At 27.7% G+C, this 24,222-nt stretch overlaps 1 protein-coding gene across 3 annotated transcripts in view; it reads left to right on the top strand.

Moving 5' to 3' along the window:
* Nucleotides 1-24,222, top strand: part of Npc1a (Niemann-Pick type C-1a) — a 499,866-nt gene that overhangs the window by 348,746 nt on the left and 126,898 nt on the right. For 2 of the 3 annotated variants that reach the window (XM_075361091.1, XM_075361084.1), the window contains exons 5-7: nucleotides 5,248-5,386; nucleotides 6,798-6,996; nucleotides 20,514-20,639. In XM_075361091.1, coding sequence (XP_075217206.1) covers nucleotides 5,248-5,386; nucleotides 6,798-6,996; nucleotides 20,514-20,639 — 464 coding nt within the window. The remainder of the gene's footprint in view (nucleotides 1-5,247; nucleotides 5,387-6,797; nucleotides 6,997-20,513; nucleotides 20,640-24,222) is intronic. The other variant, XM_075361101.1, reaches the window with a different exon arrangement.

The raw sequence follows: 24,222 nt of genomic DNA, 5'->3' as shown, positions 1-24,222 counted from the left end.
TCCATGGTGAAGTGATAGCACCTCTGCCTTTAATCAGTAGTAGATCCTGAGCTCAAATGCCAGTCAGGCTTAACATTTTTCACTCATTATAAAAATTTACCTCATATCAGTGGTTGTAGTCGAGCAATTAGCCTGTATTTGCTTAAATAATGAAATAAATAAATAGATAATTATTTATTTTCAAGGGGTTGTTGGAACTCTTTTTATATTCATTACTTGTTTTGATTTATTAGTATTTTTGGTGATGATGAAATGATCGGTAAACTATTCATTATTTTTCTAATGCATGCAATATGTAATTATTTGTTTACATAAGTGTCTTTTGTATTGACATTTGATTTATTTACATTGCTTATTTTGTGTATTAAATTTCTTGTTGGGATGTAATTTATATGCAATTAATTAAATTTATTTGATTTGTGTAGTTAGTTTATGTTTTTTATAATCTGCAAAGTGGTCGTTCACTACTACAAGTTTGAGAATTTTTATTTTTAATGTGAAAAAAGTTTATTTGGTTGTAGTTTTCTGATATGGGTTTAACTGGTTTTATGTCATTAATTTCTTATAATTAGGTTTGATAATTTTTCTTTCTAATTATGTTCCTTTTTTCTTTTAGTGTGAGTAAAAAACTAACAGTTTATTTGGTGGTGAGTTGGTGTGAGAGTGAAATAATAGTTCATTTTCTTTTTCTTTTATAGTAATTTCTCAGTATTAAATATTGTTTGTTCTTAATTCACTGATTCACTGATTACTTATATTTTATAATTATAGGTTATTCGATTGGAAATTTGTATTTTTTATATTCTTTATTAAGATTATTGAGAGAAATGTTTTTAATGAAATGGGTTTAAGTAAACTTAAATTAAAGCAAAACTTAATAAATTTCTTTCTTCTGTGAAGATACATCATATTAGTGAAGGTACATCATATTAATTAACTCATTTCTATGAAATGAGAGATATGTGCCAAACCTCTGTTTTAATAACTCAAGCCCCCAAATCCCTAACTCAAGCTCTCCTTCTGTCATTTGGTTATGAGATTCCAGGTTATATTCTACACAGAAATGATAGAACCAGTGAGCAAGGTGGGATATCATTACATACACCCCCATTTTGGATGACTCTGTCTTTTAAAGTCCTTGTCTTTTCTGTAGTACACTTATCTTTCTAGTTGTACACTTATCCTTTGGAGTATATGCTGCATGAAGTCGGAGAACCTAATTTTTCTAACTGGTTATCAACAGTGACACCTTGTCCCTGTTCAAGATGAACTCAATGAACAGCTTCTCATACTTTACCGCAGAACAGGACACTATCATAAAACAGAATGCATTTGTGATACACTCTTTGCTTGTATGCTCAACTGTTATGACGCATTCACTTCAGTACTATACACTCTGATTGAATATTATCATACACTTTCCCACTTGCTGGCCCTGGACAGTATTTATACCCTCAGGCCTAGGAAGTCCTGACATAAAAGCAGGCAATCCATCCCCTTGTTCATTCAAACATAATAACTTCAAAACATCTATTCTGAACTTTTTGCATTATACTAAGAAATTCTTTCCATTGTTGCTCTTTGTTTTTGTTCCTGGAATTGTTTTCTTTAAATTTATTTGTTGGTTTACATTCTTTATTTAATATAGATTTTTTATTTTCACACTTTCATTACTATGTATAACTTTTTCTTCATGCCACAATATGATGTCTTCATTCAGAAGCTTTAAAAGTGTTACCATTTTGATCTAAATGATATTATGTATTTCTGTCTTTATATAGAATAAACCTCAATGCATACTTTTTGTCTGCCATAAGTCTACCCCAATATCTGACATCCGAGATTTTGTTTTTTGCAGCATCAGAGGAATAGAGCTAGATGAATGGATTTTTTTGCCAAATTAAACCCATGGATCCAAATAAATCTACAACCTTATGAAATAAGGTGGAATTCTTATGTTATAATGCTTTCTTGTTTTTTTCCATATGTTGTTTTTGTCCAGCAGACCATCCTCTCATTTATGTCAAGGTAGGTGTTTTAGTCTGAAGAAAATTCAATATGTATACATACCATTGAATGAGCTTAACCAATTCTTTTCATTGGGTTCAATTCTATTTTTATGCCATCCTAGCCTGTAACAGTTGACCAATTTCATCATAATCTTCAAATGAAAAATTTTATAATTTTTTACATATTACAATGTCTGATGTTTCTCATGTTGGTTGTATTGTTTTTGAGAAATGCTAGAAGAGTTGATAATATACTTTTTGTCAAGAAACTGCTTTCTGTAATATTATCAAATTTAACTTTTTTTGCTTTCTTTGCAATGTGGGCACTTTACATCAGTAAAGTAAATATTCCTAAATATCAATTTAGGAATTATTCCATTAGATAACAAGTTTGTAAAAATCCAACTGCACCATCTGATTATAAAACTTTCATCTTGTTTTTGCAAAGCACCTGAAAGAGTTGTTCATCAGCATTTTTTGTGTTATATCATCTCTAATTTTTTTCCTTTCATTCTGGTTTAATCTAATCATTCCACTGCTAAAACACTTTTAAAAATAATTAATATGACATTCATGAACCATGGATAACAGGCTAAGGTATTGATAACAACTACTGATATTAAGTAGTAATAAGTTAAATACTTAATTAGGTTTACTGATATTTGATAATATTTAGTGTTCTATTTTTTTGAGTAAGTATAATAATTCTTATCACCGTACAGATTCTGTTCTTTTCTGGTTTCCCTCTTATGTTTCTGGACAATATCAGGTTGTTAGGGGCCTTGACAATGAAATGATTGACTTCTAGCAGATCAGAGTGTTTCTCAGTGCTCAATAATTTATTTATCCTTTTATTATTTTTAATGTAAAATATTTACATGATTTTTAACTCATTCTTCTGTTTTATTTGCTTATATTTTTCAAATATATTTTCATTTCCCTTTAAATAAGATAGTTAAAACAGTCCTTGTTGTAAATTATTTTGTATCCTCCTTTACTGATTTGTAATTAAATTCATCCAAAAGTAACTATTATTTTTGAATAACCATTCACTGAATCAAATTGGTTTTTTGGAGTCTTCAAAGTGTTGTACTTGATAGTATTTCATTACATTTTGATGATATATTTTATATGCTTGGAACTCAATTTATATATGTTATGGATGGGTTTCTTAGGAATCTCATGTTTGTAGCTGGAATTTTTGTGAACGCTTCCAACTTCATAAGAGTAACAAAATTTCTTCTAAACTTAAGAAGATATTAATTATGTATTTGTTATTATTACAGTATTGTATACATTATAATGATGTAGTGGAGGAATTCAGTTAGTCATTTTAGAGAGTATTAATTTATAATGTTTGATGTGACAATCATATTAAAAGAAGAAACACAGGTCACATATTAAGGCATCCTGGAATAGTTGCTTTGATTTGAGAGGGATAGGTAGATGGGAAAAATTGTGCAGGCAGCCAAAGTTTGGAATATGTAGAACAAATTGTTTGGGATGCAGGATGTAGGGGGTATACCAAAATGAAATGACTGGCACTAGGTAGGAAATATTGGAGAGCTGCATCAAACCAGTCAAATGACTGAAGACAAAAAAAAAGACAATCATATTGTACTGTTTTCGGAGCATTTGGCTGAAATTGGAAGTGCAGAGGTGGCAATTCATGACTTTTTTGTTTACAGTTTGTAATTTTGTGACAAGAATAACAAATACCTATTTCAAAATGTTGTGCTGGTATCATCTATTCTTCACAGATATATATTTGAATGATTATTACTTCAAAGCTTCTATTCTTTCCTTTGTGATTAATCCATCATAGTTTCAGATATAAGCTAGTAGAAAATAAAATAAATTAATTTTAAAGATAGAAATTCAGTGTTGTTTCTAATCAAGTATTTTTATGTGAGGGCTTTTGCTTAAATAAAACAAAACCATGACCTTTTCATAAAAACAGGATTTTTGGTTGAAAAGGACCACCTCCATTTTATGTAGATAATGGTCCTACAAAGATTCCTAGTAATGCATTTGTGAAAAAAAAATTTCTTTAGGTGGAATAAACTTGGATAAAATTTACATATGTATAGCAAAGTAAAATATGTTATAAAATTTAAGAAAATAATTTGATAAACCACAGTGGAAATTGATTTGGAAACCTGGAAAATCCAGGGAATTTTTAATTTATAGAAAAGTTCAGGACTTCGAATTTGATAAGTTAGGAAAATCATATGCATTCATTAATCTGTTATCTCAATATATTATTACTACACAAAGTATCACATCATTACTTGTAAACCACCTTGGTACAAACCCATCTTGGTACAAAGAAATAGATACATACTGCCAAAAATTGTTTTATCACTACTCTTGGCTGTGGCCAAGAAATTCCATTTTTGCATTTTAAATTAAACTGGAAAATGAAAGCTACAGAAAGCATTGTGAAAAGTTAGCTGGAATTAAGACCAATGACTTTCTGTGTGTTGGTCTCTTGCAGTTCATCTGCTGTTATTACCAGTTCAGAACATATGTATGAGTAATAAATATTATAATAAATATTAATATAATATTTTTTTTTTTTTGCTTGATATTGCCACGTAAGCTTATTAATTAATATTATCGCCACATAATTTTAATTAATATGTTTTGATTATAGTTTCTGTGAAATAAATGAATTTAATGATACTTCTTGTTCTGCATCTGATTTTTTATTGAATTCTGCATTTGTGCTGAAAGTTTCTTAGGTATAACCTTTAGAGAAGCTATGAAATTGTTTTCAAACAGATTAAAAAATGTAAAACTTCATTCAAATTATCATCATGATATATATTCAAATAGAACAACACTGTTAGTGAATTTTGATGAAATCAATGCAAAAAAAGAAAGTTCTGTTATGCTGCAGAATGCGAGTTAAGTCCTAAGGTTATATTAGAAGTAATAAGGTTTGGCAACGTATATTTATATTTGCATGTCTATTACCAGTTTACTTTGATCATTGGGATTCAACTAATGGAACTATTTCAGAACTGGTCAGTGTAAGATTAATATTAAATATATTTCATCAGAGAAATATTGAAAATTTGATGAATATAAAACAAATTTTGAAAAATGATGACTAAAGGAAATTCTTAGTGAGAATGTTTGTTGGAAATAACAATACTTCCTGAATAAATTTAGTTTAGTCTTTGTAATTTCCATTTGCTGGTTTCCTTAAAATTTTTATGTTTTGCTTGTTTAGGTGGTTTTCCTACATGGGAGATCCAACAAAAAATCATTATGTGCCTTTTAGATTAAGTTTTATTTTAACAGAGGAAAATCCAGAAAAAGGTATTTTTCCATTGAATCCGAAAGTGGTCCCTTGCAATGTTGCCTTAAATGTAAGTATTAATTTGTAAACTGTTATTATAAGTTATACTTTTCTAAAAGATGTATGCATAAGTTGTCTGCCTAAAGGTGACAGCTTGTTTGATCACACTGTTCTCTGACATTGTCAAATTCTTTAAATGTTAATGTTCATTACTGAGTCCTCTCTGTTTATTTATATTTCTTAAAGCTCTAAAAATAATTATAAATCTCAATTAATTCGTCAGTAATTATAGTATCGCAAATGCTGTAAGGAGCAGTATGATTCAAATCCTAGGTTTTCAGTATAATTTTAATAGCAATACATTTTTGTTCATTTTTAAACTTATTAATGAAATATACTGTTCAGCTGTTCATCTTTGTTATTAATAGTTGAATTTTACTTTTTTGTCTTGTCATCAGTTTTATGTAAAACTGTATCATGATATTGATTCAGAACAGGAACACTTATTCAGGTACTTATAATTTTTTAATGCCTAATGTTTAAAAAATTACAGTTTTTAATACCTTACTGTAATAAATTACAGTTATTAACCTTTGGTAGCTTATGGAAGTTCTAAGGCAGTTGAGTAAGATGAATTACAGAGATTAATTTTTATTTTTTTATGCAGTTGAAATAATTTTTCAAGTAATATATTGAGTATGTTTGCATGCTATAAGCTATAAATTGTACTATATTTATTATTATTATTTTTTTTTTTTTTTTTTTTTTTTCTAATTAGTGATTAGGACATAGCTCTGTATAAATGAAGTTGTTTTTAATAGATTAACTTGTTAAATACTAGTGAACACATAAATATAATACACAATTAATATGATAATAAAACTATATGATAACTATCTGAAATAATATCCTGAAAGTCTAACCATTCCTAATTTTAACTTTACTGTTGTTATTATTGTGCCGGTAGAAAATTATATTCATATTGATATAACTAATAAAGTTTATCTAGGATAAAACTTATTCAGATAAAAGGAATTTTGATTAAAGCTAAAAAAGTAAAAATATAACTTAACACAAGAAGTGTTTATAATGTAACACACCTTTTTACAGTTGTATTCTCTGAAAGCACATCAATCAGAAATTTTCATGGCAGCAAATTTACCATAATATATAATGGCTGCGAATAAAAAAAAACTATACTAAATTTTTTGATGCACAGCCATGTTCAGTCATGAACTTATTTTTCTCTAACAAGGAAATTTTTGAAGTTTTTCATTGAATTTAAAAAAGAAACACACACACACACACACACATATAATGTTTTATTTATGAACTGTTACGGATAGTACAGCCCAAAAATCTTTTCATAAAGTATAAATATTTTTGTGATGTATTTTTTTTGTTTTGAAAGAGCTTGTCAAACAATTGTTTTGACATAGATTTTTATAATTCTCATACTTAACTTCTTTATTATTATTCAGGCGACCACACCGGCATGTAGTTGTGTTGATTGTGAGGCAAGTTGTCCAGTACCATCTTCAGATGTTTATATTAAAGAAAGCCCATTCAATATTATGGGATTAGATAGTACAAGTTTTGTTATGTTGATCATTTTTTTCCTTGGCTCAGTGTCTTTCATATTAATGCGTTGGTTTAGTCCAAGGTTATGCTCAAAAATAGGTAAGTTCCACTAATATTTTATAGTTGTTAACTACGTAGGTTAATTTTTACAGATTGAAAATCTAAATTTAAAAGAATTTAAATTTAGTTTATTAATTGAGTTTTATTTTAAATGACTGGATTTTTCTCAAAATGTTAATTTACATTTTATTTAAGTAAAGTTAATATCATTTATAATTTTAAAAGTTTACACATATATATATATATATATATATATATATATATATATATACAGTATATATATATATATACTGTTTATATACTGTATATATATATATATATATATATATATATATATATACAGTATATAAATTAATTACTTTGTTATAAGTACAGTAAAGTGTTTAAGATATTTTTTTTTAATATGCATATATAAATTCTATTAATAACTTTTCTTTTACTTTTTGCTCATATATCGTTTAATATATAATTTAATTATTTAAAAATATAATTTACATAAAATATTTTTCATTAAATGCAATTTTTTTTCCAGTTGTGAAAATTTAAGCATTTAGTAGTTAGATTCTAGTACAGTAAAACACTTCAGAATTGTATTGCCCGAGTCGATATAAAGGACATCGAAGATAGCAGTAGAAGTTAAACATTAATACAGTTTCACACTTGTACTGTTATTTTGACAGATATAACAGTAAGATAAAACAAATGTTGATAGGCCTACTGTCCACGTAATTATTGTTTTAGATAATTATATGCAGATAATGAATTGTAACGTTAAATATTTATTCTGTTTCCTATAATTTTAACATGGCTAAAATAAATAAATATTTGGTTGCTTTGACTTAACTTTTTTAAAGAGAAAATATTGTGTTTTTTTATTACTTTTACAGCAGCACATAGTAATTATTTAATGTATACTTTTTTATGTTGAACATTGATTGATATGTTAGTTTAAATTCTTTTATATGCATTACTGATAACTAAATAACTCAGCTGATGAAATTAACTAATATATTTACAAGTTGACAATTTATGAGGAGTGATAAAAATTTTGACTAGACTTATAAAGAAAGTATCTTGTTTTAATCTTTCTACCACTCCCTTTGCAGTTTATTATTTACTAGAAATACACTATCCCCAGTGCATTTCCCATACCTGGAAAATCTGAGGAATCTATGGAACAATAATATTGTTGCAAAAACCTCACACATTTTGTAAGCTGTGAAAAGGAGCAGTTTATAGTGAAACCAGATGCAGTTATTACTATAGCTCAGAATATTTGTGCCATATACTCTTCTTGAGACATCTCAGATTATTACGTAGAACTTTGTGTTCTAAGGGTCTTCCATATAGGGATGAATTAATAGGGTATTAATTCACGAACAGCAGTAAAAATGATCTTCTGTTGTTTGCATTCTGGTTCTATTTGAAGTGAGTGCCTCTCTAAACACCTTGCCTTGCTAAATGCTTAATTACTGTAGACTTTATGAATCATTTTAACAGTATAATTTGCAGGTTTACCAGTGAATCTGATGCTCCTCTCCATTCTATCTTGAATCCTCAGTGAAATTACTTAATCATAGAAACAATGCAAGTGGTGAGGCTTTAATGTATAAATTGATGCAGTGATGTCTCTCACATGCTGACACATTAAGGTCATATGCCTGTACTGTGCTCTGTATATTTTTTATGGAAGTAATCTCAAATTTTTTTTATCATTAATTTTTTAAGTGACCTGTCAAGAAGGGATCTAATCAAGACCCCATCATTACCTTTAGTTGGTGTAATTTATATGGAATTCATTGGCTTTTTATTACCTACATCTCCCTATTTTTTAATGAAATTCCAAAAGTTTCTCCTTTTTTATAAAACACAAAACAATGTTGTATACTCAGGCAGTTATGGAATTTTTACATGATTACATATACAACAAATTCACTGAACTAAGTAATAACTATAATTAATATGTCTGTTTTTTTATGTTTACTAGATAGTGCATTCATCTTGTTATAGAATATGTTTATGAAGTTATGTTTTCACTATACTATTGTAATGGGCAATGAAAGCCACCATTTTTTTCTGTCTGGTTTGAAGCTATTCTCCATTCTTTTCTGTAGTTTATTAATCTTTTGACCTCATTACATTTACTCTGGCCTAAATCCTTGGTATCTGTTTTAAAGATTTCATTTATTATTCTCTTCTACAGTTTCTATCCTCCCCATTTCCCCTTATTATCTGATTAACTAACCTTGGAATAATATACAATTCTTGTTTATTTCTGAGCAAGAATTTGTTATAAATTTCTCTCCAATATTATTCATCTTAACACTTATTTATTTTGAATATTTAAACCAATATAATTTTTAACATTTTCTTATAAAGAACTCTTTTCTTTCTTTCTTTCTTTCTTTCTTTCTTTCTGTTGTTCATTTTTAACTACCATAAAGTGTTGTACTCAAACAAGAATTTTCAATTCTTAACCTTCATGACTTTTTTAATACGTGAAAGCGCTCCTTTGATCTCTATCTCTGTCTTTAATCTCTATATTATTTTGTTTCTCCTTAATAACTTTGCTACCTAAATAACAAAATCCTGTAACTTCTGGTATATTGTGATAGCCTGTCTTAGCATTTAATTTCTTACTATTCTGCTTTCTGCCATATTTCATTACCAGTGTTTTAATTTTTTAAATTAAAATTTTCTCCAAGCAATAAATCTATTCTATTCAGTGCATCTTCAACCTTATTTTCTGTTTCTGGCAGGTCTACAATGCCATTGGTAAATTTTAATGTCTTTATTTTCTCTGTGTGGAAAGTTACTCCACTCAAACTTTTTCTTCAATTTCTGTTTCTCTTCTTTGATTTAATCGAGATGCAATGAACTTATGGAGATGCAGACCTTTATCTCAATCCTTTCTGAGTCAGAGCCTATTTTTAATCATCGCTTACTCTAACTACTGCCAGATACACCACCGGGTTGGTCTAGTGGTTAACGCGTCTTCCCAAATCAGCTGATTTGGAAGTCGAGAGTTACAGTGTTCAAGTCCTAGTAAAGCCAGTTATTTTTACATGGATTTGAATACTAGATCGTGGATACTGGTGTTCTTTGGTGGTTGGGTTTCAATTAACCACACATCTCAGGAATGGTCGAACTGAGATTGTACAAGACTACACTTCATTTACACTCATACATATCATCCTCATTCATCCTCTGAAGAATTATCTAAACGGTAGTTACCGGAGGCTAAACAGGAAAAAAGAAAAGAGAACTACTACCAGATACAGATTATTATCAAGACTCCCAAATTTTAATTCTTCTTTCCTTATATTTAATTCTAATTTTTTCTCAGTTTAAATATTCTACATTCTTAAATGCTTTTTTCCAGATTTTCAAATGTTGTTTAAATGGCTTATTCTTCTTAAGCCTACCTTTTAAAATTAGAGTGCTAGGATGTACTCACCCACATCCATGATCTTTCTAAAAATAAAAAAGATGAAGATAAACAATAAATGCTTTAAATGTCATTTATGAAACGGATCACAAATTAAGAATATTTACATTTTTATTTGTTTTGACAACACATTGTTGTAGTATGCTAAATTACAATAATTTGTAAATAAACTGGTTGGTTAGGACAGAAGAATAAAGAATAAGGTTAAAAATAAATGAGTGCACAATGTATTGTACACGTCGGCCTGTGATGAAGACTGTAAATAAAACGCCCCATCCTACATGACAGGGTTATTTAATTGTTGATCATTCTGTAAACTAATATATTATAAAGTATGTATTATACTTTTAACATACTCTCCAAGCAGATTTAAAGTTATTTGTCAATGTGACAGTAGTCAAAATTCTTCTAATTAAAAACTTTTTAATTTTTTCTGATCTTAACCCCTGCTGACTATATAAGTATGGTTGAGTCAGAAATTAAACCTAAACCTAATCCCATAACCACCTAAACTATAAAACAGAAGGAAAGAAATTCTTCAATAATTATCACTTTCTTACTTTCCACTTTATCAGTTAAACATTGTATCCTTCTGCATCCCATAAATCAAACAGTGTGAGGTCAGGGCTGTAAAGGGATAAACAAGAATTTCTTAACACATCTTCTCAATTTCTTTAAGTTTTTACAGCAGTAATGAGCTTCATTGTCACACAAAAACTTGATAGCCAGTCAGCATTCTAATGTGTATTTTTATGAAAGATTTCTGCAATTTGAGCAAATTTATGGTGCGATGACACTTTGACAAGTCCTTTATGATTTATATCGGTATTTTTTTTATTTTCATCTGAATAAAATAACTGCTTACTTCTATACTGGGTAGTTTTTCATTAAAAACATTTTTAAGAATGACTTAACATAACTTCCAGTAGAAGCAGTATTATTGATTGATTGATTGACAGTTAAGTTAGGAGACTAAGTCTTGCAATTAGCCGGCCTCCGTGGTGCGAGTGGTCATATTGGCCTTTCATCTGGAGGTCTTGGGTTTGAATCCCAGTCAGGCATGGCATTTTCACATGCTACAAAAATTGTCATTCATTTCTTTTTCTGAAGTAATACCTAACAGTGGTCCTGGAGGTTAAAAAAAAAGTTTTGCATTTAAAAATTATGGAAATTACCATTGATTTTGAGTTTTCGTAGTTGTACTAGTTTTTGTACTTTTAGAACTGTTTTAGTGTAGTGTCTATAAAATTCAATTAATGTAAAATTTTTTTGTAAAAATTGTATGTTTTATGAATAAATCCATCAGCAAACATTTTTATATTTACAGTTTTTTAAATTTTCAATTCTTCCCAATTTACTGTTTTGGTAAAGCTTCAGTTTAAGTTCTTTTTGAATTTTACATTACCTAACTCATTGTAATTCTTTCTATTTGTTCACTCTTCAGAAGGCCACCTTCTTGGCTCAGTGTAATATGTTGAATATCTGTAAGATTTTGTTCACTGTTTAGATTTTTACAGCAAAACATACTTCTTTTTGCCTTTTGAAGACTACCTGTTGCAAATGGCATGTTATGAAAGAATTACTTATATGAATCTACATAATTGCCATACATATTGATTAATTACTATGTATTTTCAGTTGTGGTAGAGTAAGTGTAAATAAAAAAAACATGTCCAAATAATGTACAGCTGAGACCATCTAAGCAAGATAAATTTCTTGTGTAAAGGATTTACAGAAAATATATTACCTTAATTCATGTATTCTTAAATTTTTTGCTGTAGTTTAAATTTGCATAAAGGTGCGTATGAAGCTGACTAGAACCTTTAATTTAAAAAATATGCACAATCTTATTGGGAAAATAGTGATTTAATTAAATATGTATTATTTAGATGGTGATCTAAATGAGGGGTTTTACTGTACTTTGTTTTACCAAAATTATTAATGAAATAAATTAATTAATTCTAATTATTAATGAACAAAATTGATTATTTTTTTTTTTAGGTATGTTCATTTAATTAGATCTAAATGCAAACATGATTACTTAAATAAATTACTGTTAGAAATTTATACAGAGTCATCAAAAAAGGTTGCAGCAGTTCAAAAAAATTGTATATCATAAACTACTAGAGATAATCAAACGAGTATTTTTTTTTAAAAATTCACCAACTCAAAAAATTTTTTTTACATACCTTAGAATGTTTCAATATGAGCTTCATTAGTCACTCTGCAAACATCAATCTGATAATCACAGGCATAACTGAGGCAATAGCAGCTGTGATCTATTGTCTTAAATGTACATCCCTGATTTTTTCACTGTACACAATGTTTTTAACGTACCCTGGTGTGCGGGGTACACCATCTTGTTGAAACAATACAGCAATGTTACTTTCTTGTTCAAATTGGTCAACTTGTGGGAAAACATATAGTTGTAGCATCTCTAAGTAAATATTCCCTGAGATAGTAGGCTCATGAAAAAAGAATGCGCCAATCACACAATCGGACATCAAACTGCACCACACATTTATTTTTGGGGAATCTCTGACATACTCAATAATTTCATTGGGTTGCTGAGATCCCCATATCTTACAATTATGTCAGTTGACACAGACACTGACATGGAAAGTCACTTCATCCGTAAACATATCACGTTTTACAAATGTTTCATCATCATCAATGTTATCAAGCATTTTACTTACGAATTCAACACATTTAGGTCGATCCGTAGGTTTAATTTGATGTTTAAGCTAAATTTTTTAAGTGTGAAGGCGTAAACATTTGTGCAACACATTTTGAATAGTTGTCTTTAGAATTCCTAACTGTAAACTTTGCCTAGAAATGTTTTTTAGGGCTACTTAAACAGCTTTTATATTGCTTTTTTATTGCTTCGTCACTCATTTTGGACCATTCAGGGGACTTTTTCACTTCTATTTTGCCAGATTCCTTAAGCTGTTGATACCATCATCTAATGCTGTCTGTATGAGGGGGATCATTGCCATAAACAAGTGGAAAGTGTGCTTTCTGCTGACTGTCACCATCGCATTGTCGCCTCTGCACCACTGACAGTGGTGCAGAGGCGTTGTGCCGATCAGCTGAAAGTCATGGTCAGTCATAAAAAAACTTGATGATATCCCAATTATTTTACAGTTCCAATTAATACTTCATTCTCAATTATATAGGGAGATATGATTTTTTTTTTTATTGCTGCAACCTTTTTCACTACACATTAACACTATACAAACTAATTTTTCTACTGCTGAACCTATTTTCTTGTGTGCATTTCTGTATTTGTTTGCAACTATTTTGTTTGTTGCATGTTTTGAATGTATCAATTTTATCTACTTAGTATCACAAGTTTTTCTTTTAATTATTAGTATTTAACATGATAATTATTTTTTCATTTGAATGATGTGTTTGCAGATTTATTTAATATTTAAAAATAATTTTACTAATAATTATTACTAATCACTTGCATTAATTGTATGCATGACAATAGTTCTTATGATGATTGTTTTATGTTATAATGTACACTATATTATATTACATTAAAACAAAGAACCTTATTGGAGACTTTTCAGAGTTATTAAGTATAATTATATGTTTAAAATAATACCTACCTTTTTAATATTGACTGGATTTTTTTTTAGGATTTAAAAGAAATATTTTTTATATCTGCTCAAGTATGATTCTTATGTATTTTTCTTGGCTGAAGTTACTACTGACTGCTTTACAACTGGCTTTAGACTAGTTACAATTTAGCTGTTGACAGATTTGCTGAACGTTCCTAGGACATTGCTATTTATTGGATCCCAGTCAGAGCTCACTGGTAACATGAACATTCAAATCCAAGTAAATCTGATTCAGATCATGTCACAGAATAGCTATTGAACAGTTAACCAGCAGCATTTCTAGCCAGTGCTTGTTTCAACTACAGTGTTAAGCTGTTTAAAATGTTTATTTACACATTATATAAGACATTTTTGGATTACTGTATGTTTTAAAAAGAATATCTGTATGAATATGTAATTTATTTTCTTTTTTAAGTTTATCTCAGCTGTTGTAGTTTTACAAGTTTTTCTTTAAAAATGTATTAGATTGAAATTAAAAGAAAAATAGTTCAACTTCAAAATAATTTACTGTTTGATGATATTCTAGTTTGTAATATTATTCTCTATTACTATTTACTTGTAGATAAAATAAACATAATATGAACCCAAAACTTTAGCCCTTATGTGCTGTATGAAAAAGTACTGTTAACGGTTTCTTATATACTCTTTATAAAATCAATTCTGTTAGTATTTCATTGCATTTATTTCATGGCTGACATATCTTACTTGAAGTGTCCATTTGTTGTAAAATCTACGTCTTTAAGTAAACTTTTATCACAGGACTACTGCTTTAGGTTCATTTCTGATTTAAAAAAATAAAAATGCACTTTAAAATTTAAATTAATTTAAATTTTAATTAAAATTAAATTACAATTACTTAAAATTTTAAATTATTTTTAATAGGAAAAGTTTTGCTTTGAAGTACCTACATTATTTCTGCTAAATTGTCATCACGTCCTAACAGATGAGACACTCATAATTTAGTTTACAGAGAGTACTTAACACAATGAGTACTTTTTACTGAAATTTACTTATAAAAAATCACAATTGCCTGAAGAACATTTAGTTTTCTGAGTATGTTTAAAAATGAATACTGATTTACCAAAAACATTGGCTATTAAATAACGAGACTAATGCTGAAAAATATTTTATTTTAAATTTACACATATTTGGTTATTATCCCCTGTACATCCCTCCTCTATCACTACAATGCTCCATGTGAATTTTCCATTGTTCAAAACATTGCTGGAAGTCTTCTTCTGACATGTGCCGCTCTTTCTTTCATAGCTTCAACAGTTTGAAATCTTGTTCCTTTTAATGCAGATTTGACCTTGGGGAAGAGATAAAAGTCACATGGTGCCAGGTTAAGCGAATAAGGTGGATGGTCTAACACTGGGTTGTTATACTTTGCTAGAAATGTCTTGACAGACAATGCTGAGTGAGCCGGTGCGTTGTCCTGATGGAGAATCCATGATTTGTTCTTCCACAATTCTGGTCGTTTTTTCTTATTTTTTTCACCTTGAGCAAGGTTCTTGAATAAAGACAAGAATAGTTAACCGACGATCAGATCGGATCAGATTACCAATTTTTCTCAATATTTTTTCTGCTTTGACATGGAAGGACGACCCAGGCAAACATCATTTACAGTATCTTCTCGGTCATCTTGGAAACGTTTAAACCACTCAAAAACCCATGCATGTGATTAACATTCATTGCCATATAGATTTTTTAATAAAAGATAAGCTTCAGTTGCGGTTTTTCCAAGTTTCATATGAATTTCATGACAATTCTTTGCTTTAATAAAATACTTATCATTTTTTCGGCAAAACAAAAAACAGATGTTATCCAAACAAAGAACACGGCCAGACTAATATCTATAGAAACTGAAGTGGCAGCAATCAAAAGAGAAGGCTTCATGCTACGCAGCTGTCGGTCATACGAATTCAACAGTTCTTCTGTAGCAACAGCAGCAGTCTTGTTATTTAATAGCCACACCTCATAGAGTAGTTTTCCTTTTTTTATTACAAGATTTTAAGTAGAAATGATTTAAAAGCATACTGGTTGGTTATTAAGATCTTGATTAATTCCTGAAAAGTCATTCCGGTTATTTATATTTTTTATATTAGTCTATTCAAAATTGATCCTTGGAGCAGTAGTTATAATTTATTTTTAGATGTTGATGTAGCTGTTTGAAGTACAGTTTGTGTAATTATAGCAAAGAATTAAAGAGTTCTTGTTCAGAATACTGACAATTCTTTTGGCAGCTAACCAAAGTTTTTAATTTACACTTCTCCCAGGAGTACCCCTTATGAATTTATTGAGATAAAACATTAAGTTTAGGTGATTAAAATTAGAAACTAGAAATACTTGAGAAGTAGCTTTTCTTATATTCTTCTCTTGAAATAATTTTTTTTAATATATAATTCCTAAAGATTATAGAAGTGCAGTTTTATGACTTTCCAGTCATTTGTACATGGCCATAAATGTTTATCATATTTTTACAATTTAAAAAGAAATATATATATATATATATATATATATATATATATATGAAACATACACACACTGGTGGCTGAAAAGTAACTTACCTCCTCCTTTTTTTTTAATTCAGATAACTGAATGCGGTTCTTCCTTGTACTGAGAGGTTACTTTAATGAACATATATTTCACTTTTTTTTGTATTTGAGCAGAAGGGGGGCAACTCAAAAATTTCATATGGAACCAATGGTAATTTGATGTATCATTTTAAAGAGTTTAAGAGCCAAGAAAAATGTTACAATTAAAATTAAATTCTGATCGTCCAATCCAAAATGGCGGCCAACAATGTGTTGGTGGTATTTTTAATCTATGAGACTATAGGACTTTTTTTGAGTAAAAGAAAGATTAATTACACATGAAAAGGATGCAAACTTTTATTTACTTAAATTAAATTAAATTCTTAAAACTGTAAGTTTAATTAGAAAGTATTAGAAAAAGTTTAGTAATTCATTTTTAATTAATGTGATGACATTTATGGTCGCCATTTTGGTTTAAACTGTCATAATTTAATTTTCTTGATACCTTTTTCTTGCCTTGCAAAGACCTTTAAAACCAAGGATCACATGACCATATATCCCATTGAAAGGTTTTGAGCTACCCCTCCTGGCTAAGACTCCTACTTGGCTAAGACCAACTACTCTAAATTGGGGCTTATTGAAATAGCCTCTCTTAGTAGAGAAAATTTCCAAAGAGAGAATCAGGATACCTCAGATAACAAAAAAAATTAAAGCAGCAGCATACAACTGTAGTTCTGTTTACTATCTGAAACAAACACATTTGTTGGCTACCAGTTTGGATAGAATGATCAGAATTTAGTTTTAATTGTATCATTTTTCATCTTCTCATTGACCTCTTTAAAATGATATATCAAATTTGAAATTTTTGAGTTGCCCCTCCTGCCGCCCATAAATCAAAAAGAGTGAAATTTATGTTCATTGAAGAGTGTAGCCCCTCAGTACAAGGAACAATGCCATACTCTGCATCCAGTTTTGATTATAAAAAAAGTTAGAGGAAGGTGTAAGTTACTTTTCAGCAACCCAGTATATATATATTTATATAAATAAATATTTGTGTTGTCAATTATTTTAACAGAATGATTAATTGTATTTTGATAATAGCCAAGTAAAGCTTAGTTCAGCAATAAATTTTATTAATTAAAAAAAAAAATGTTCATTAACAGTAACATAATTATGGTATTGGGTAATTGTTGTGTGTGCAATGTTGCATCCTTTGGAAGTTAACCATTATCTGGTTTCAAGTAAAGTTTGTGTTAACAGCATTTTTCTTTTTTTGGAGTGGAAAATTACAATTCAGCTTGGATTAACTCTTCATTTTAGTTTTTTGAGATTTCCTAATAATTAGAATTTAAAAAAAATAATAGGATCATTTATATGATTATATATAGAAATATTTGAGCCAAATTTGAAGAAAATCAGTTTGGTCAATCCGGAGATATAATGCCAAAAGCAATAGCAGTAATGCTATATTCAGGAAAATACAAAAGACACTAGTCAGAGTTGTTTTCTATGTGAGTAACAGTATTCACTGAACAGCCAGTTATTGTTATGAGTAGGGAAAAGCATTTATAAACTCAGTACGGAAGAGAACAGGAAATCATCCCAGCATTCCTTACTCTCCTTATTAAGCTTGACATAAGACATTATTCTTGAAAATGGCTATGTGATTTTTTTTCAATAGCAACTTTTGTCCCCTATCAGGTCATCTATAACATTAACTGTTATGGTACCTAACACACAATCTGTGTAGATTCCTATAATCCTTTATACTGTTTTGGAAAGATTTGTATCTATTTATTTTTTTTTTTTTTTAACAAGTCTTACACAGTGATTTTTCTGAGGTAAAATAAAGTGACATTTATTAAAATGAAAAGAATTCACTTACCAAATCTGGCTTCTTGGAGAAGTTGGTGGCTAGGCTGCTTTAATCCTACTTTTAATATATTTTGTAAAGATTATAGACTATTTAAAATTTTAGAAAAAATAAATATTATTTTTGAGATATAACTGAAAATGTATTTGGTATTTAGAAAAAAACACAACAAAATAACTTTGTTGAAATAAAATTTAAGCCCTACTATAGTGGTATAATTATGTAAGTGTAATTGATCACTACTCAATAGATTTCAGAGTTTAATTACTAAAACACATGTTCTGAAATACTGTGTAGTACACGTTTATTTACTAGTTTGTTGATTTTATTGTCTTTATAATTATTTTAAATTACTTAACTCTGTTAATAATTTTTCTTTAAAAGTTTCAGTATTTTTGTTCCAAGAAAAATATATATTTGAAATATAAGTACTGAATCATGCTAAATTTTTCAATAACTTTAACTCAAACCCTTTATTCACATTAAATAAATTTCTAAAAAATAAACAGAATCTTGTTTTTTTTATTTTTTTGTTTTAAAATATATTCTTCTTTTATTACAACACAGTGAAAAAAATATAATTATTTAGTTGCACTCCCATAATTCATTGTGATATGTTAGATACAATTTGCTAATTTAAGTCAGGAATGTATTTTCTGAAAATGAAATGTTAAAGTTTGAAACAATTATAAATTTAACAATTTGATATCAAAATAAAATAATAATACTGAGGTTACTCTGATTTTTATAAAGAAATTTAAAAAAACAAATATTAATGTAAATAGTATTTCTGAAAGCAAACAATTCCAAGAAGAAAGGTTTAAGATAAAATAATTTGTGTGCTACTGAATACTTAACTGCTACCATTTTAAAACGAAAACACTGTTATTTTTTTTTGAAATTTTAAACTGCCAATTATTACATATGCTTGTTGAAGAAATTAATTTTAAAATGTAACATATTAACAAGCCTGAGACATAGCTCCTTTCCCTGTAAAATTAATTACTAAGAAGCCAGATTTTTTGTTATTTTCAGATCAGTTTGTTTTTCACCATTAATTAGTTATGTTCTTCAAGGAACTATCTGCGTCACTTATTTGCAATCCCTTCTGTGAACTTCTAATATGAGATGTTATCATTTTGGTTTAAAATTCTAATTTCTCTGTCTGTATTGTTTACCTTATTTTGCCTTCTTTTTTGGTATTTTGGTTTTAATTTTTTCATGTGGTCATCAAAAGAAAAGCTCTTGATAACAGGCAATTAAAAGTTGCTTTTTTATTGATACTGTTACTATTTTATTTTATATCATATTCATCCCTAAACTAAGATTTGTTGAAAAAAGTTAAAGTTCAGTTCAGTGTTTGCAGAAAAATTCTGTAATTTAGATGAATAAACAGGCAGATACTAACTAAAATCCTTGCATCTGCAATATTGCCTTGTATTTAACAATTATGGAATCTAACCTATTACCTTAACAGAATATGGGATCTGTGTTTTCATAATCATGAAATATATCATTAATATTAATTAAGCCAAAGCAATAATGTATAGATTTTATAAATCTGATGTAGAGAGATTTTAACAGTTTTTACATTTAGATTATATTTTTGTTAAATTGGAATTGATATGCTATTTTTATAATTGACCTTAAGTTATTTCTTTGGCTTTCTTAAAGTGTGGTCCTTATTCTAAGTTATTTAATTGTTTTTCTCAAATATTAAAAATTTTGTATTGACCTGACAAGTTAAATAATATTTAGAAAATAAAGTACACTATTTAATTAAGAAGATTCCCTTTATTCATCATGTGAGCTGTAATCTATGTAACATTATTCTAAAAACTAAAAGTAATCTCTTCTATAATTTAATATTCTTCAGTATTTGAGAGAGTAAGTAGATTTTGTTTGTTTTGAAACTAATTTTTATGTGACATAAGTTATAAGTTATACACCACATAAAAAATTATTCAGTTTATAATCTTTTTGAAAGTTTTCCATATTTACCCTAGTCTGTTGATAAAGAAGTTTTAGTTGTTTAGCTTGTGAAATGAAGAATAACGGGTATGGCTCTATTCCAGTGACCAGCAGAAGCTTAGATGAGTGTCCGAATAGACACTCTGTGGGTCATCGTTTGGCAGGAGTGAATCAGTCACGTTTAGCGCATGGAGATGATGAGACAAGCCCATTGCAATCTAAAAGATCTAGTATGTGTCCATCTTCAAATTGATTCCGTGCTTTTGTAGAGCTATTTTGGATTTTACTGCAGCTGGTTGTGGTTTATGCTTTGCTTCTTATTTCTTTCATTACCTCTTAATTTAAAAGTCTCAACATTTTTATGTTTGGTTTTGCTTATTATATGACTAATTATTTTGGGTTTTGGCTAATTTAATTTTGCTGTAATATTTTTTTTTACATCTAATATTAAGTACATTAAAACTATCCATTTGCATTATTGTTTATCATTAAAGTATATTTCATTATCTCAAAAGAAACAAGATATTATTTTGCTACTTATATTTTTTTTCAGGCTTAGTTGTAACCATCTTAAGCTATCTTAATATAGTTGTTTCTTTTGGCTTTTATTAATAGTTAATTGTGTTTTTTTCAATAAAAAACTGTTTATTTTCTATTTAAATTTATATTTTTTTACTGAAAAGTGAAAAAAATCTGAAATAGAAACTAATTTTTTCTATCCATTATAATTTAAAAATTTTTCAGTTTTACTGTATGTTATTTTATATATACAATTTCCAATTGTTATTATTTTGTCACTCATTAAATAAGTAAATGCTGTAGTACCTTCGACATAATGATTATTATATAAGAGAGTATTAATAGATTAAGATTCAGTGTAATATTTAAGATTGCTTTATAATTAAAGGAAATGTTTCAGTAGTTTCCTGAGTAATGAAATGACATGGTGTAAGTAATAATTAGAACCATACATAAATAAAATTTGCATGACAAAGATAAAAATAAAGTAATTAACTATTAACTATAAAGTAATTAACTACCTTATAAAGCACAGTTTAATGGTATTGTTCAGCTGATTGGCTCTTTAAATATGAATACTCGGAAATTAGTTTAATTCTCAACAAAAAAATAATTTCAAAAATTTAAATAAAAATCTATTCTAATCAATCAAAAAGCTAATTTATAAGTTTTGTAAGAAAAGTTATCAATGTCAAGAAAATATTTAAAGTTTTACGTGTTAATGATCATGTGAAACTTTTTAAAAATCTTCTTAACATGTTCACTGTCAAAAAGTAATTGATAAAACTTCATCAGGGGCTATTTTTATTTTTATTTTTTGTATTTAATTTAAATATTTTTTTACAGTAATATAAGGTCTATTTTCAGCTAAATAATAATTTTTATCCAAAATAAACAATGAATTAAAAATATTATTGTGATGTTACCACCCCAGAGTACAGAAATAATAATATGACTTCATTGAATATTCATTCTTTCTACATTTAAGTTTCTTAAGTCTTGAATTCATATAAATTATTCTTTTTTAACAAATAAAGAATATTTATGTTAAGTTAATGTTATATTATAGTGGGTAGTTACTCAAAATACGTGCTTAAGTGGATTAATATTTTTTTTTTATCGAATTCACTTATAGTAATACTGTAGTAATTGTAAAGCTGTAATAATAAATAATAAATATAATATAATAATAAAATTAAAAAACTATAAAAATAATACTATAATAATAAAATTTTACTAACAATTAATGATAAAAAGAATCTGATATCTTTTATTAAAAATCATATGAAAAGTGGAAACAGTAGTAAACAAAATATCAAACTAACTTTTGTGTTTATTGTAAGATATTTTCAATGTATAATAATGAATGACGCTTTGCTCTGAATCATGTTTGCTTTCTACCCCATCACAATAGATAGCATATACAAGGGATTTTACATTGATGATGTCAGACAAATGAATGGCCATATTGAAGGTGTGTTTGGGATGTCATCACTGAACATGTTAATCTGATTTTCATTGTTATGGTCTTATACATTGTAAAGCTTCTCCATAGTTAATTAATAACTTTATATGTATGACATAATATATATATATATATATATACAATATATATATATATATATATATATATATATATATATATACAATATATATATATTGTATATATATATATATATATACAATATATATATATTGTATTTTAGTTCATATAAATGATCTAGTTTATCTGTTTGGTTTTCTTTTGCTATAACGTTATAGGTGATTCTTTATAATTTCTTACAAATATTAATTGTAATATTTTTTCCAATAATTTATAGATTCATTTTTTAAATATACTAAAACGTTTTTTGTTATTACTAATATTTTCTATAGATAAGAATGTTTGTTCTCATTTCAGACCAATTTTATAGCTTTACATTATTAAAATATAATTTGTTTTACCTACTAATTATTATTAACTAATTTACTAATTTTTTCTAATTACTACATGTTGAATATTTAAACAATAATATATCATCAGATACAGTCAGAACAAAACTGTTACATAACTGTAGCACTTTTGGAGTGTTACTCCATCTTGAGAATTAAAAATTAATTAGAATAAAAATAAAATTTAAAATAAATTTCATCAATATGTGTATATTTGTGTCAATAAATTAAAACCTCTTGTATTTACCATGGTAAGATAATGAGTCTACCTTATTTGTTACAGTGGTAATGTTTGAAAATAGAAGTGTTTAATATAACATACTAAATTAAGTGTTTTGTTATTACTGTATTTTAAAATGTAGAATTCCGTAACTTATTTTCCTTTAATAAGCAGTGTTATACATAATTTTTTTTTAACTGATGTAGTATCTTAATTGACTGATACTGAATTAGTAAGAAGAAAATTTCAATTGTAATACTTCTATTAAATTCAGTAAAACACTAAAAATAAAAAAATTTCTGAAACTTTTTCTTTATTAATAGGTTTTTTTTAATATTACATATATATATGACCTTATGTTCATTATTTCTGAGTTTTTTAGTCATATGTCTATATTAAATGGGCAGAAATTTTAATCATTATGAAATTTAAACTTATGCACTATTATATTATATGCCCTGAGCTGAAACATATTTAAACTTTAAATTGAATTACCTTGCTAAACCAATTGACCTATGTACCAAACATGCAGTTAGATTCCTAGTTTGAGTTTTTTTCATAAGTCATAATTTCATCTCAGTACCTTAATTAAAGCATAAGTGATTGCAAGGTCTTTCTCAATGGTGAAAGTGTATATAGTGCAATGTCTCTTCCATAAAAGGATACATTAATTTGTTCCTTTACATTACCTATTGGTATCTTGTCTTTCTTAAGGCAGTGATACATATAAAACAGCATCTTAGATAGTAATGGCATTCGTTTGAGTTGCTTTCTGAAAGAGCAAAGGGTTATATGTTTTCTCTTTATACTGTCATTTTCTGAGATGAAAAGAATGAAGTTTCACTTGAAGTCTGAATATCCTGCATTTTGGAGCCATGGCATGTTGATATGCAGAAGTACATTTGGAAGTACCTTGGTGAAGAAGCCAACAAAAATCCACTTCACTTCTTCACCTCCTGTTATAAGCAGAGTATGGATATTTGTTATTGTTATTGCAATAATAACATTTGCGATACCATATTAATGAACTTCTTGTGTTTCATGTTAGCTTGTCTAAACCTATTACGTTGAGATATATTTTTTGTTTACAATTTTTTTTTTTTTTTTATTATAAAAAACCCACAAGAATCATCCATTACAAA

The sequence above is a fragment of the Lycorma delicatula genome, chromosome 1 (genome assembly GCF_047948215.1).
Source record: "Lycorma delicatula isolate Av1 chromosome 1, ASM4794821v1, whole genome shotgun sequence".
Lineage (NCBI taxonomy): Eukaryota > Metazoa > Arthropoda > Insecta > Hemiptera > Fulgoridae > Lycorma > Lycorma delicatula.
This window is presented reverse-complemented; position numbering and strand designations above follow the sequence as displayed.